General features: G+C 48.4%; 1 protein-coding gene across 5 annotated transcripts in view; it reads left to right on the plus strand.

Moving 5' to 3' along the window:
* Nucleotides 1–14,367, plus strand: part of CNTLN (centlein) — a 505,942-nt gene that overhangs the window by 285,642 nt on the left and 205,933 nt on the right. For all 5 annotated transcript variants that reach the window (XM_088457338.1, XM_088457337.1, XM_088457336.1 and 2 more), the window contains exon 14: nt 2,723–2,823. In XM_088457338.1, the coding sequence (XP_088313464.1) occupies nt 2,723–2,823 (101 nt within the window). The remainder of the gene's footprint in view (nt 1–2,722; nt 2,824–14,367) is intronic.

Raw genomic sequence — 14,367 nt, forward strand, 5'->3', positions numbered from 1 at the left:
ACACTCTGGGATAAGACTCTGGATTAAATACCCCCTTACTTGCTCCAGTAGATTTGTAGTCTACTTCATCCAGAGCCGGCCCAAGGCATAGGCAAACTAAGTAAATGTCTAGGGCATTTGGAATGCCTAGGGGCATCCAAGTCCCCCTAGGGCCAACGGAGGTTTGGGGCAGGCACGGCCGGGGCATTTGCCTGCAGAGTCTCTGGCAGCTGCTACTGCCGCTGCACAGTGTCCATTATCTGAGCTCAGCAGCAAACAGTGAGTGGGCGGAGGCAGAACAGTGGGACGGTGGCTAGTGGTAGTCCGACCAGGCGGTCGCAAGACACTTTCGTGACTACAAGCATGGGCTATCTACAACCAAGTATAAAATGATTGACCAGATAAAAGTACAACATAGGGGAGGCAATCGTGGTCGACTACTTTTACAACAAGAGGCAAGATGGATTGATACCCTAGAGTTTATACACCTTGACAAAGAGGTCCAGAAGCCCGAAATGTTGGTTGCTTTTGTTATATGATATGTTTTAATACGTACAGTCAGGTGCATATATATTGGGACATTGACAGAATTTTAATATTTTGGCCTCTATGCACCACCACAATGGCTTTCAAATGAAACGGACAAGATGTGCTATAACTGCAGACTTTCAGATTTCATTAGAGGGTAATTACATACAAATCAGGTGAACGGTGTAGGAATTACAACGGTTTCTATATGTGCCTCCCACTTTTTAAGGGGCCAAAAGTAATGGGACTATCAACTCAAAAGCTATTTCATGGACAGGTGTGGGCTTTTCCTTCGTTATTTCATTATCAATTAAGCAGGTAAAAGGTCTGGACTTGATTCTAGATGTGACATTTGCATTTGGAATCAGTTGCTGTCGACTCTCAATATGAGATCCAAAGAGCTGTCACTATCAGTGAAGCAAGCCATCATTAGGCTGAAAAATGAAAACAAACCCATCAGAGAGATTGCAAAAACATTAGGTGTGGCCAAATCAACTGTTTGGAACATTCTTAAAAAGAAAGAACGCACCGGAGAGCTCAGCAACACCAAAAGACCCGGAAGACCACGGAAAACAACTGTGGTGGATGACAGCAGAATTATTTCCCTGGTGAAGAAAAACCCCTTCACAACAGTTGGTCAAATCAAGAACACTCTCCAGGAGGTAGGTGTATATGTGTCAAAGTCAACATTCAAGAGAAGACTTCACAAGAGTGAATATAGAGGGTTCACCACAAGATGTAAACCATTGGTGATCCACAAAAACAGGAAGACCAGATTATATTTTGCCAAACAACATCTAAAAAAGCCATTACAGTTCTGGAACAACATCCTATGGACAGATGAGACAAAGATCAACTTGTACCAGAGTGATGAGAAGGAAAGGAACTGCTCATGATCCAAAACATACCACCTCATCCGTGAAGCATGGTGGTGGTAGTGTCATGGCGTGGGCATGTATGGCTGCCAATGGAACTGGTTCCCTTGTATTTATTGATGATGTGACTGCTGACAAAAACAGCAGAATGAATTCTGAAGTGTTTCGGGCAATATTATATGCTCATATTCAGTCAAATGCTTCAGAACTCATTGGACGGCGCTTCACAGTGCAGATGGACAATGACCCGAAGCATACTGCAAAAGCAACCAAAGAGTTTTTTAAGGCTATAAAGTGGAATGTTATGCAATGGCCAAGTCAATCCCCTGACATGAATCCGATTGAGCATGCATTTCACTAGATGAAGACAAAACTGAAGGGAAAATGCCCCAAGAACAAGCAGGAACTGAAGACATTTGCAGTAGAGGCCTGGCAGAGCATCACCAGCGTCTGGTGATGTCTATGCATTCCAGACTTCAGGCTGTAATTGCCTGCAAAGGATTTGCAACAAAGTATTAAAAAGTGAAAGCTAGATTTTTGATTGTTTAGTTTGTCCCATTACTTTTGGCCCCTTAAAAAGTGGGAGGCACATATAGAAACCGTTGTAATTCCTACACCGTTCACCTGATTTGGATGTAATTACCCTCAAATGAAATCTGAAAGTCTGCAGTTAAAGCACATCTTGTTCAAAATATGAAAACTTGGTCAATGTCCCAATATTTATGCACCTGACTGTATTTTACTTAAGCAAATCCCGGAGTGCCGCAGTATTTATTTATTTTTATATATATATATATATATATATATATATATACACACACACACACACACACACACACACACATGTATTTACATGTTGAAATTTATGTTTAAGACTGCCGAAGTCGTTCCCTGTCCCTTAAATATCGTGACAATGCTTCCTACCACACTAAAGATCGCCCAGATTTTAAACATAAGATTTTTTTTAGCTCTTAAAAGCAGAGTATTGCTATGTTTTCTATTGGACAGTGTAGGACTTGCCAGATGGAAAACTTTCACAGTTGGCCAGCTTAAACCTATATTGCAATATGTAGAGTACCATTCCTTAATTCCCTGTTAATAATATAAAGGGAAGAATTGATTCATAGTCAGTTTTAGTCTTTTAGAGGATTTTTTTCTTTGAATGGTAACTTCTAAGCCATATGGTATAGCTAAAATACCTTTTTTTTCATGTTCAATAATCTGTAATATGTCTTGCACTACGTAAATAACATAAGGATTTCATATTCTACATGTTCAGTGCTTAAAGTTTTATTGCCACTTTGCAGTGATTTAATGACCATTATGTGATTTTCTTACAGAATGAATTTGGAAGAAGAAATGGATCAACTGAAAGTGCAGACGTCAATAGACAGAGCAGTGATACAAGAATTGAATGTTTGTCTTCAGCAAGAACGTGAAGGTATTTACTTTTTCTTTAACATGGTGACACATGTAGCTCCCACTGCTGCCAGCCTTGCCGTGCATGCTGGTATTTGTATTTCCACATCAAGAATTAAGAGGGAGAGTCACAGCTTGCCTATACTTTGATTACATAATTTCTCCTTTACACTTGCATTACCTGTCACTGATTTACATTGACTTCAAAATCACTAGAAAGAGGTTATTACTCTAGGGGGAGATGTACTATAGAGGTGCTGTTATAGCTCTTCCTGATTTGGGTCTTACTGAGGCAGCACAGGAAGCAATAATGCTTAGGTGTATTAAAATGTGGGACGGCAGAGTGGGGGAGAAAACTCCACCCTCCGCGAACCCAGCAAGACCCGCAGCGCATCAGCAGGAGGCTTACCTCTTGGGCGGCCCTACAAAGCATGTACAAGATTTTGCAGACAGTGCAAGATGTTGTGCACAGCCGTACGTCCACAGTAGCCAACGTAGGTTTGTCCACATACCTGCAGGTAATTCTGCCAATATGTGAAAAAACTATGTCATAAAAGTGCGACGGCAAAATAGTTAAATGTCTGCAGATAATGTAGAGCAAAGTGATTTTCTCGATCTGCTTTTTTACATGCCGATGTTCATTGTAAGTGTCACAATGTGCTATAACCAGCGATATTAACACTTACCCCCTCGTCTTACATCTCCCTCTTAGTTAGCTGGGTCCCATGAACCTGCTGAAAGCATCCTGGTTCTGACCAATCTCACTGACAATTTTCAACAAGATAATGTATCCTGTTTATTAGTATACTTTATTTCAACATCATTTTGTACTGTTTGGTGAATCCTATAGGCATTTTGAAGCTTATCACAGTGATCCAGCACCTTTGAATGCTGGGACACCATCTGACATGTTACACATGGTACATTTTTTCATGAAACACACAGATTAATATATTGTAAATTTCAAAATTATGAACATTTTTAAATATAAAACAAATCTAAATTTAATTTTAAACGAAAAATTGTTTGCATAGCACATATTCACATATTATATTTCTCTTTTTCTCCCACTGTATGACAAATAGATTTTTCTGGCAAATCCAGCCAGTTGTGATGACAGTAATGACTCATTGGACGGAATTCAATTCTTTCTAGCCCCTATCGCGCCCGACGGAGCTATTCAATTCTTGCTCCTGTCGGGCACGATGAGCTGCCAGCGCTACATTTCAGCTCGCAGCCCCTGGGGGATGAGAGCTGAAATGTGCGAAGTGTGACATGTTTGAGCGCCCAAACATCACTTTTCGCGATTGCGCCCAGCACTTTGGTCGGGTTTAGCTGCTTTACGCAGCTAAACCTGATCTCTATGAGCGCGATCAGCACGAAAATCTTGGACAATTGCATAGCGGCCCGCGATCTCCTGTCACTTTAGACGGGAGATGCGGGCCGCGAATACAATTGAATTCCGCCCATTAAACACAAGTTGTATGTCCCTTCCATGTAGTTTCTCTTAGTATACATGAAACATTTGTGGCAGCAGCAATGCTGCTTGCTTATTATATGAAATGGTGGCATAGTTGCTCGAGTTTAAAAAAAAAATAAATAAATCAGCATTTGATCGAAACTCCATTCAGAGTGGACTTTGTGATTCTGGGTTTGACATGAACTCTCCTTTCCTAAACTGCAAAAAGATGGATTCTACACTTTAGTATTCAGAAAAAAATCTGCACTTGAAAATAATGCATTTCTTCTACAGGGTCCATAGGGTATCCACCGGATACCTTGGGGGTATAGGTGATGACGTAAGTCTTCAGGCACCACAGAGTTAAAAGTTTTCAGCCTCCCAGGATGCATCTGGGTCCCTCTGCTATACCCCGCCCCCGGGCCAAGGCATCTCAGTTTCGTCGGTGCCTGACCAGAGTCGGAAGCACTGTGGAGAGGGGGGCTATGAAGAGCCCCTGAAGTTTCTTTTAAAGGCAGCGCTGGCTGCACATCTGGGAGTACAGCATGGACAGTCAGTACTGACGTCCATGCCGTCTCCCCTACACCCCGCCGGTACCAGAACGCCGGTACTGATCCGGGGATGCTGGTAGACATCTGGGGTCACGGCTAGCGGTGCCCCCAGATGTCTTGGACCATGGCCGGATCCCAGGGGATAGCAGGTAAGCAGCGGGGTCCCGTGGTGGGTCCCCGCTGGTCACATGGTCCTGAGTCCCCAGGCAGGGGGCTCCCTGGGGACTGGCTGCAGCGTGGAGCCAGGCGACCAACCGGCGCTTCCACTACCCCCTGGGACAGCGGGCCGCTGCTGAGCAGCATGCGCTGCGGCGTCCCAGGGGTTAAATGCATGCCAGGGGAGCGCGCTTTCCCTGTCTCACAGCCGATGCCTCCCCTGCTGCACACAGCCTCTCTGCTCTGTCTGATTGGCCATAGTGTGTCAGCGCTCCTCCCCCAGGCCGGCCTCCTTCATCCTCTGCTCCTCGGTGGCCATCTTTGAAGCATGGTGAACGCTGCTGGAAGCCTGTAAGCGGTGGCATTGCGGTCTGGGTCCCCCAGCATCTCTCCACTTTTTGTCACAGGTCAGTGTATGCAGCGCTGAGTCCTACCAGCCTGAGGGTCTGAGTAGTTGAGAACCAGAGCTAATAGTGCAGGGATTTGTTTCTTCTGGACTATTCTGCTAGCCTGCTGTCTGTACTTTCACTTTCTACTGTCAGCCTTATTACTATCCCTGATCTTGCTCTGCTCAAAGCCCTTGTGGTGCGCGGTGTGCAGGGTGTTATTCACACTATACCAATACGTATAGGTGTGAGTGTCACATACTTACCATCATGTCTGAGACTGACTTTCCTCTCCAGCTCATGTGTACTAAATGTAAGGTACCAATAGCGGAGGGGGAGGGTAACGCGGAGGGGTTATGTCCCCAGTGCCTGGCACTGTCACGGCCGATTATGGTCACGGTCCCGGTACAGGAACCTCCCTGGGCTTGTTTCGCAAAGGCGCTTAAAACCCTTGTGGGCCAGCTAGCTCCGCCACCTGCGTTTACCCAGACGGGTTTGTCCCAGCGGTCAGTGGTGTCGTCACCCATGCGGGAGTTCCCGAGACAATTGATGGTACCCCACAGTCTCCCTGTCCCTTCCCAGGTTTCTCCGGAGCCTGCGTGGGTTAATACTCTAACTACATCGGTTCAGCATTTGTCCGATGTTTTACAGGGGGAGTCTGTGTTGCGGCCTCATAAACGGCCGGTGGCGTCTTTATCTGCTCCTTATGGGAATGACGATGAGATGTCAGATGATGGGGAGATTCTGGATCTATCTGACCAAGAACCTCTCCGTACCAAAGAGCCGGACGCTAAGTCCAAGGTGTATATCCCTAGTCTTATTCGAGCGGTCTGCTCGGCTTTAGTTATTGAGGATATTGATCCTTCGGTGGCCACATTCATATATGCCTTTTTAAGGATATTAAGGGTGAGGCTACGGTGTTCCCTCTTTCTGATCAATTAGTGGATCATTTAGAGGAGGCGTGGAAAAGTCCAGGTAAACGGTTTCAGCCCCAGAGGCGCTTAGCCGTGGCTTATCCGTTTGCGGTCTATTATGTTTCTAAGTGGGAATCCCCTACGCAAGTGGATTCACATGTCACACGCCTAGTCAAAAGTGCCACGTTGCCTATGCCTTCGATGTCATCCTTGAAGGATGTCACTGACCGCAAGGTGGAGATCTGCCTCAAATCCGTTTATTCCCTTGCAGGGAAGCATCCAGACCGGCTCTGGCCGTGTGTTGGGTAGCCAGAGCTGTGGAGCGCTGGGCGGATAATTTGGAGGCGTCTTTGGACTCTGACTGTTCGGCTGAACAGACCGAGTTGGTGGGCAATCTCCGAGACTCGGCCACTTACATTAATGAAGCGGCCTTAGATATTTGTATGCTCACCTCTAGGATCTCCTCTGCAGCCATGGCTGCTCGTCGCACTTTATGGTTGCGTTCTTGGAAAGCGGACGCGGATTCCAAAAAGGGATTAGAAGGTCTGGACAGGTACTATTTGGTCCAGATCTGGACGAAATAGTAGCTACGTTGGCAGCAGCAAAATCTGCATGTCTTCCTTCTGCTACGATTCCTTCTAGTGCTGGTGGGTCGTCCTTTCGGCCTCACAAGGCCCAAGGTAGGCCTAAAGTACAGTCCTTTCCACGGCAGGCTGGGACCAAGAAATTGTACATGCCCAAGAAACAGGTCTGGAGTACCAGACGTCCGACTCCTAGGTCAGATAACAAACCTGCGGCCTGACGGTACAGGCCTCCCTATGGGGGACCCCAAAGTGGGGGGCGCCTGCTTCAGTTCGCCCAGTGCTGGTCGAGGTCTACGACAGATACTTGGGTTCAGGAGGTGGTCTCTCACGGGTATGCCCTCTCCTTTCGGCACAGGCCTCCATCCCGGTTCTTTACCACAGGCCTTCCGCTAGACCGGAGCAAAGCCTCGGAACTGCGGAAGGTTTTGCACACTATGCTCCAGGCCGGAGTTTCAGTGCATGTTCCAATTTCCCAGAGGGGCCTGGGTTTCTATTCCATTTTATTTTTGGTGCACAAACCCAATGGGTCTTTCCGTTCAATACTCCTAAAGGCCCTTAACAAGTCCTTGAGGGTGCCTCTGTTTCGGATGGAGACCCTGCGGTCCATTATTCTGGCACTGGAACCTGGGGACTACATGGTGTCATTGGACATCCAGGATGCTTACCTGCATGTCCCTATTCTTTTGTGCCATCAGCAGTTCCTCAGATTGGCAATCTGCAACGAACATGTCCAGTTCCGGGCACTGCCTTTTGGCCTGGTGACTGCTCCACGGGTATTCACCAAGGTCATGGCGGTCATGGTGGCTCTCCTGCGGACGCAGGGAGTCCGACTGTTGCCTTATCTGGACGACCTCCTTTTGATAGCTGGGTCTCCAGAGCTTCTTTTACACCATCTGGATCTTTCGATTGCGGTACTGCAACGTCATGGCTGGTTGACAAACTGGCAGAGGTCCACTCTCACCCCGTCTCAGAGGATCCTGCGCCTCGGGGCCTTATTGGACTCCAGGCAGCAGTGGATCTTTGTGACGGAGGAAAAGATCCTTGCTTTGTAGTTGAGGGTGCGCAGTTGTCTGCAGTGTCGTCGAGTGTCGATACACTCGGCAATGAGGTTATTGGGCTCAATGGTGTCGGTATTCGACATGGTGGAGTACGCCCAATTTCTCTCCAGACCTCTGCTGCTATTGATCCTGTCCTGATGGAATGGATTGCCTCAGTGTCTCAAGTCCCAGACGATGGGGCTCACTCCGGACGTTCGCCTGTCTCTAACCTGGTGTTTGCAGACGACCCACCTCAATCTCCCAGCATTATCAGCAGTGTTCATCCCGGGAGTCCTCAACTGGGAAGCGGATTTTCTCAGCAGGCAGGACGTGCATCCGGGAGAGTGGTCGTTACACCAGGACGTCTTTCAGAGTCTGGTGGACAAGTGGGGTCTTCCAGAGATAGACCTCATGACGTCCCGGCACAACAACAAGTTGCCGGTGTACGGGTCTCGAACAAGAGACGAAAAGGCGTCTCTGGTGTATGCCCTGTCCGTCCAGTAGACGTTCCAGTTTGCCTACCTTTTCCCTCTGTTTTCCCTTCTTCCGCGGGTAATACGGAAATTCAAATCAAGAAGGAGGTACGCTATTGTTGATAGCTCCCGAGTGGCCCAGATGGCACTGGTTCTCCGACCTCCAGAGTCTGTCAGTAGACGTTCCTCTGAGGTTACCATTACGACCGAATCTGCTGTCACAGGGTCCTTGTCTTCACCCGGACCTGACTCGGTGTGGCTGTTGAAACGGTCATGCTAAGGTCCAGAGGGTTTTTCTGGCTCCGTGGTGCAAACCATACTAAGAGCTCGTAAACCTTCCTCGGCAAGAATCTACCATCGTGTGTGGCATACTTTCTTCCGGTAGTGTAGACCTAAAGGATATTCCCTTAGGGAGTTCCGCCTGTCTAGGTTGTTGGCTTTCCTACAGGCTGGACTGGATCATGGGCTTCGCCTGGCTTCTCTGAAAGTGCAGGTGTCTGCCCTGTCTGGTTTCATCGTAGGATTGCTGCGCTCTCTGATGTGCACACCTTTATGCGAGGTGTTCTTCGCATTCAGCCATCTTTTGTTCCACCGGTGGCGCCTTGGAATTGGGCTGTTGTCCTGAGAGTTCTCCATGGACCGCCATTTGAACCACTGGACTCAGTGGACTTTAAATAGCTTACAGCTAAAACCATATTTCTTCTGGCCATTGCCTCGGCCAGAAGGGTTTCGGATTTAGGGGTTCTCTATTGTAGACCCCCTTTTCTGATTTTTCATAGGAATAGGGCGGTGCTTCGCACTCGTCCGGGATTCCTTCCCGAAGTGGTATCCAGTTTTCATATCAATGAAGAAATTGTTGTGCCGGCTTTCAATTCACCTGGACTTTCAGGGGGTGACGCCACTTGGGATGTTGTGCCGGCATTGAGAATTTATGTTGACCGCACTTCTTCTTTTAGGAAGTCGGACGCCTTGTTTGTCCTCTATGGCTTCCGTAAAAAGGGTTGGCCTGCTTCAAAGTAGACTTTGGCAGGCTGGATTCGTATGGCAATTTCAGAAGCTTATCTTCATGAAGGTCTTCCAGTTCCCTCCTTGGTGAGGGCTCAATCCACTAGGTCTGTGGATCCTTTGTGGGCAGCTAGACGTGGTGCCTCTGCAGTTCAGTTCTGCAAGGCTGCTATGTAGTCTTCTGTCCATACCTTTGTGAGGTATTACGCTTTTGACACCTTTGCCTCTCAGGATGCTTCTTTCGGGCGGCGGATTCTCCTCTCAGCACAGGAGCGTCCCCATCCTTAAAGGATACTGCTTTGGGACATCCCCAAGGTATCCTGTGGATACCCTATGGACCCTGAAGTAGAAAATATGAGATATGGTAAGAACTTACCCTTGTTATCTCTATTTCTACGAAGTCCATAGGGTTCCACAGGACTCCCGCCCTGTCGCACCTGTACTGCAGATGGGCTTTATTCTGGTCACCGTTTTTTTCGTCTCCCTATGGTGAGAATGTGATTCTTGTGAGTGTCCAGATTTTTCTTCTCTCTCTTTCTTCTCCTCCTCCGGCCTATGGCTTGTGACGTAACTGAGGTGCCTTGGCCCGGGGGCGGGGTATAGGAGAGGGACCCAGATGCATCCTGGGAGGCTGAAAACTTTAACTCTGTGGTGCCTGAAGACTGACGTCGTCACCTATACCCCCATGGTATCCTGTGGAACCCTATGGACTTCGTAGAAATAGAGATAACAAGGGTAAGTTCTTACCATATCTCATATTTTTTTCTCTTTATGTACAGTATGGGTTTGAAATGCATAAAGTGTGTATGAATAATATGGTAGCCCAACAAGACTTACATTTCTGCTAAATAGAAAACTTATTGCCAGTGGCGTAACTATGGTTTTTTGAGCCCAGGGCAAGTTTAAGAATGACTCCGCCGAGGGTATACAATCCCGACTGTAATATCCCGGCGAGGGATATGTAGATGTCTGACATTTCCCCGACGCCGGGAGACCGTCGCCCAGCATCCCGATCGAAGGGATACCAGGCGCCGCGAGCGGACAGCCACGGGGGGGAGGGTTAGGTTTAGGGCACTGGGAGGAGACTTAGGGTTAGGCACCCCCCCGGGAGGGTTAGGGTCAGGCTAGGGGGAGGGAGGGCTAGGGTTAGGCACCCCCCGGGGGGGGACATGGGGTTAGGCACCCCCCCGGGGGACTTGGGGTTAGGCACCCCCCCGGGGGACTTGGGGTTAGGCACCCCCCCCGGGGGACTTGGGGTTAGGCACCCCCCCGGGGGACTTGGGGTTAGGCTTCGGGGAATGGGGGGTGGTTAGGGTTAGGCACCCCTAAGGAGGGTTAGGGGGTCAGGTTAGTCAATACTTACCTATCGACGATCGGGATTTCCAGCGCTGTCGGGCTTCCGCTGCCGGGAACTCTGCCTGTAATACCGGCGGTATTACATACTGATTCCCCGCCGCTCTCCCCCCACACACACACAAAAAAATGTTGCGTACCGTAGGCGCATGGCAAAAGTGGGTGTGGCCACATACCAAATGGGCATGTACCATCGTCCGTAAGGTGCCTGTTTGTGTAAGAATATTAACAAGGTCATCATCATACAACAGCGATTCAACGAGACTCCTTCCCCCTGTGTAGCTTCCTTCCCCCTGCGTCTCTCAGCCACACAATCTCCCCCTGCGTCGTCTCTCAGCACATCATCACCTCCCTCCCTGCGTCGTCTCTCAGCCACACTTTTGCCTCCCCCTTGCGTCGTCTCTCAGCACACCATCACCTCCCCCCTGCGTCGTCTCTCAGCCACACCACCGCCTACCCCCCTGCGTCGTCTCTCAGCACACCATCATCTCCTCTCCCTAAGTCGTCTCTAAGCACACCATCACCTCCCCCGTGTCGTGCCTCAGCCACACCACCACCTGCCCCCCCTGCATCGTTTCTCAGCACACCATCATCTCTTCTCCCTATGCCGTCTCTCAGCACACCATCACCTCCCCCCTGCGTCGTCTCTGTCACACCACCACCTACCCCCCTGCGTCATCTTAGCACACCATTGCCTCCCCCCCGCAGCGTCTCAGCACATCATCACCTCACTCCCTGCGTAGTCTCTCAGCACACCATCATCTCTCCCCCGCATATAGTCTCACAGCCCACACCATCACCTCCTCCCTCCCTCCCTCTGTGTTGTCTCTCAGCCACACCATCACAGATACACACACACACACACACACACTGATACAGACACACACACTGTGACACACATACGCACACTGACATACATATGCACACTGACACAGATACACATACGCACACTGACACAGATACACACACACACACTGACACACATACACATACTCACTGACACAGACATAGACACACACCTTTCACACAAATGCAGCCAGCCAAGTAAAAACATGGCTGACATCAATTGAAAGTCACCCCCCCCCCTCTCCTCATCAGTCCGACCCCCCCTCCCCACTTCCAACAAGAAAAATAAATATTTGGCTGCAGTGGCTGGTCCGGAGCAGAGACAGCATTGGGAAATGAGAATCATCCTGGCCTCCGACGGGCAGCTCTGAATGGCAACACTGCCTGGGAGGGCCTACGCACTTCTGCTGCAGCTCCCCCTTCAGTACCCAGCATCACAAGCAGGCACACTTGCCTACTTGTTCAGTAGTCTTCACACAGTCCGGACCGAGTGCAATGGTGGTGGGGGGGGGAGGTGCGGGTACGATGTCCTGGCCGGCGGCGCCCTCCCCTCTGCTGGGCCTGCCACGGTGCCCATGGCACGCGCCCAGCTTGCCTGCCCTAGTTACAGCACTGCTTATTGCATCAAATGAGGGGAATCTTGTTTTACTCATTATGGGGGAGGTCTGGGCTTTAGATCCCTCCATCTCTGGACTTTTTAACTCTTTCTGTAGTGTAGAGTGTTATTAAATACTAAAGGGGTCATTATTTGAAATTTAGTCCCCGAATGTTTAAGTGCCCCCCCTATCCACCGCCTCTACTGGTATTTCTGCAATGCAGATTGATATTGTCTGGTGATCACTAGACAATTCCCACAAAGTAGCCATACCATTCGAAAGAGGAGACTCTGCTTAAGGGCAGGATAGGAGAGGATTCCTGTATCCTTGGATCCTTCATGGGAGATCACCAGGGAATACCCTGCACTTCTCAGATCATTATCACCAGAGAATAATGTGCCTGATTTATAGTTGTATGCTATGCTGATATATACGCAGTTGGCATATGTTTTTATTACAGTGCTTGCGTCTAAGTTGTACAGTGCATTTGTCCTGATGCCCCTACAATGTTGATCTCAGAGAGCATTTAGACGGAGAGATTGTCAGTTATGGGCCATTTGTGGGTGGTAGTGGAGGGGTGGTTAAATATATGCAGGCATGTTGCAACTAGTTTTATAGGAATGTCAAATCCAGCGACTGCATCTATGTACCCTGCTTCACTGTTGAAAGCGTCTTAGTTCCCTGGTCCATTCTGAGTAGCTATATGGTTACTCAGAAGTCCGATGATGGACTGGTCTGCGACCGATGCTGCAACATTTTACGCAGATGCTTTTATTTGCAATGCCGCAGGTTGGCGGCTCAATACATCTCCTGGCAACTGCGAAATTTGCATATTTTCGCAGAGCAGCTGCGTAAAAACTTGCAGTTTTTGACAGGATTAGCGTACAACTCTGAATCACGCCCAACATCTTAGTGACATCCCACTTTCAAACAAGGGTACCCCCGAGTCTAGGGTTGCCAGGATTTAGAAGGTAGAGCATTGTTTTTTATACCAATTGCGTAAATTTTATTAAAGATTTGAAAAATGTACGCCCCCAGGAAAGTAAAATTAACAAAACCGATAAACATGGCAGACATGAAAAATGACATGTAACAACAGAGAACCTTGGCTTCAAATCAAGATGAGAGTATCATTTCAGTGTCTTCTCTAGCAAGTATATACAAAAATTAAAGATTCAGAAATAAATCGATAAATGGGTATAACAATTCAGCGGACCAGTGGGTGTGGGTAAGCGATTACTATCCTTGTATAAAAAAAGCATAAAAAAAAGACATATAGCATAAGAATAATAAAAACAAGTTCCTGAAGTCGCCATTCAGGCCCACATGGCATAAAGCCAGGATATCACTGAGTTTGAAGTGACAGACTAAACAAAACTGAACTCCATACTTTGAGTTAGGAGATGGCACAACTCACAACTTTAGATTGGACGATCCATATGCATACCCCCGCTGCTATAAATCTATGGGGTTGGGTACGATATACTGGCGGTAACCATTCCGACTGTCACAATATCGGCAGTGGAAACCCAACGGGCAAAATCCTGAATGAAATTTAATGAGTATTCTAACCCTAACCCAACCCTCCGGCAGCCTAGCCCAAATTGTCCCCTTCAGCAGCCTAACCGTAACCGTCCCCAACCACAGCTTAGCCCAAACTGTCCCCTTCCACAGCCTAGCCCAAACTGTCCCCTTCTACAGCCTAGCCCAAACTGTCCCCTTCCACAGCCTAGCCCAAACTGTCCCCTTCCACAGCCTAGCCCAAACTGTCCCCTTCCACAGCCTAGCCCAAACTGTCCCCTTCCACAGCCTAGCCCAAACTGTCCCCTTCCACAGCCTAGCCCAAACTGTCCCCTTCCACAGCCTAGCCCAAACTGTCCCCTTCCACAGCCTAGCCCAAACTGTCCCCTTCCACAGCCTAGCCCAAACTGTCCCCTTCCACAGCCTAACCCTCCCCCTAGTGCCTAACCCTAAACCTAATACTCCAATCAGGATTCGTCTGTATTTTGACAGTATGGATTCTCCTGCTGGTATTGTGACCATTGGGATGGTCACCGCCGGGATCCTGACTACATACCAAAGTTATCATATAACAAATACTATTACAGAATTACTCCACACACCTGCCGTTATTCCAAACAAAAATGTACACCTAGGAACAAGACATTTTCTCCCTATGTCTCCCCTCTCTCTATACTTAACTCCC

This window comes from Taudactylus pleione, unplaced genomic scaffold (assembly GCF_031769625.1).
Source record: "Taudactylus pleione unplaced genomic scaffold, aTauple2 ptg000757l, whole genome shotgun sequence".
Lineage (NCBI taxonomy): Eukaryota > Metazoa > Chordata > Amphibia > Anura > Myobatrachidae > Taudactylus > Taudactylus pleione.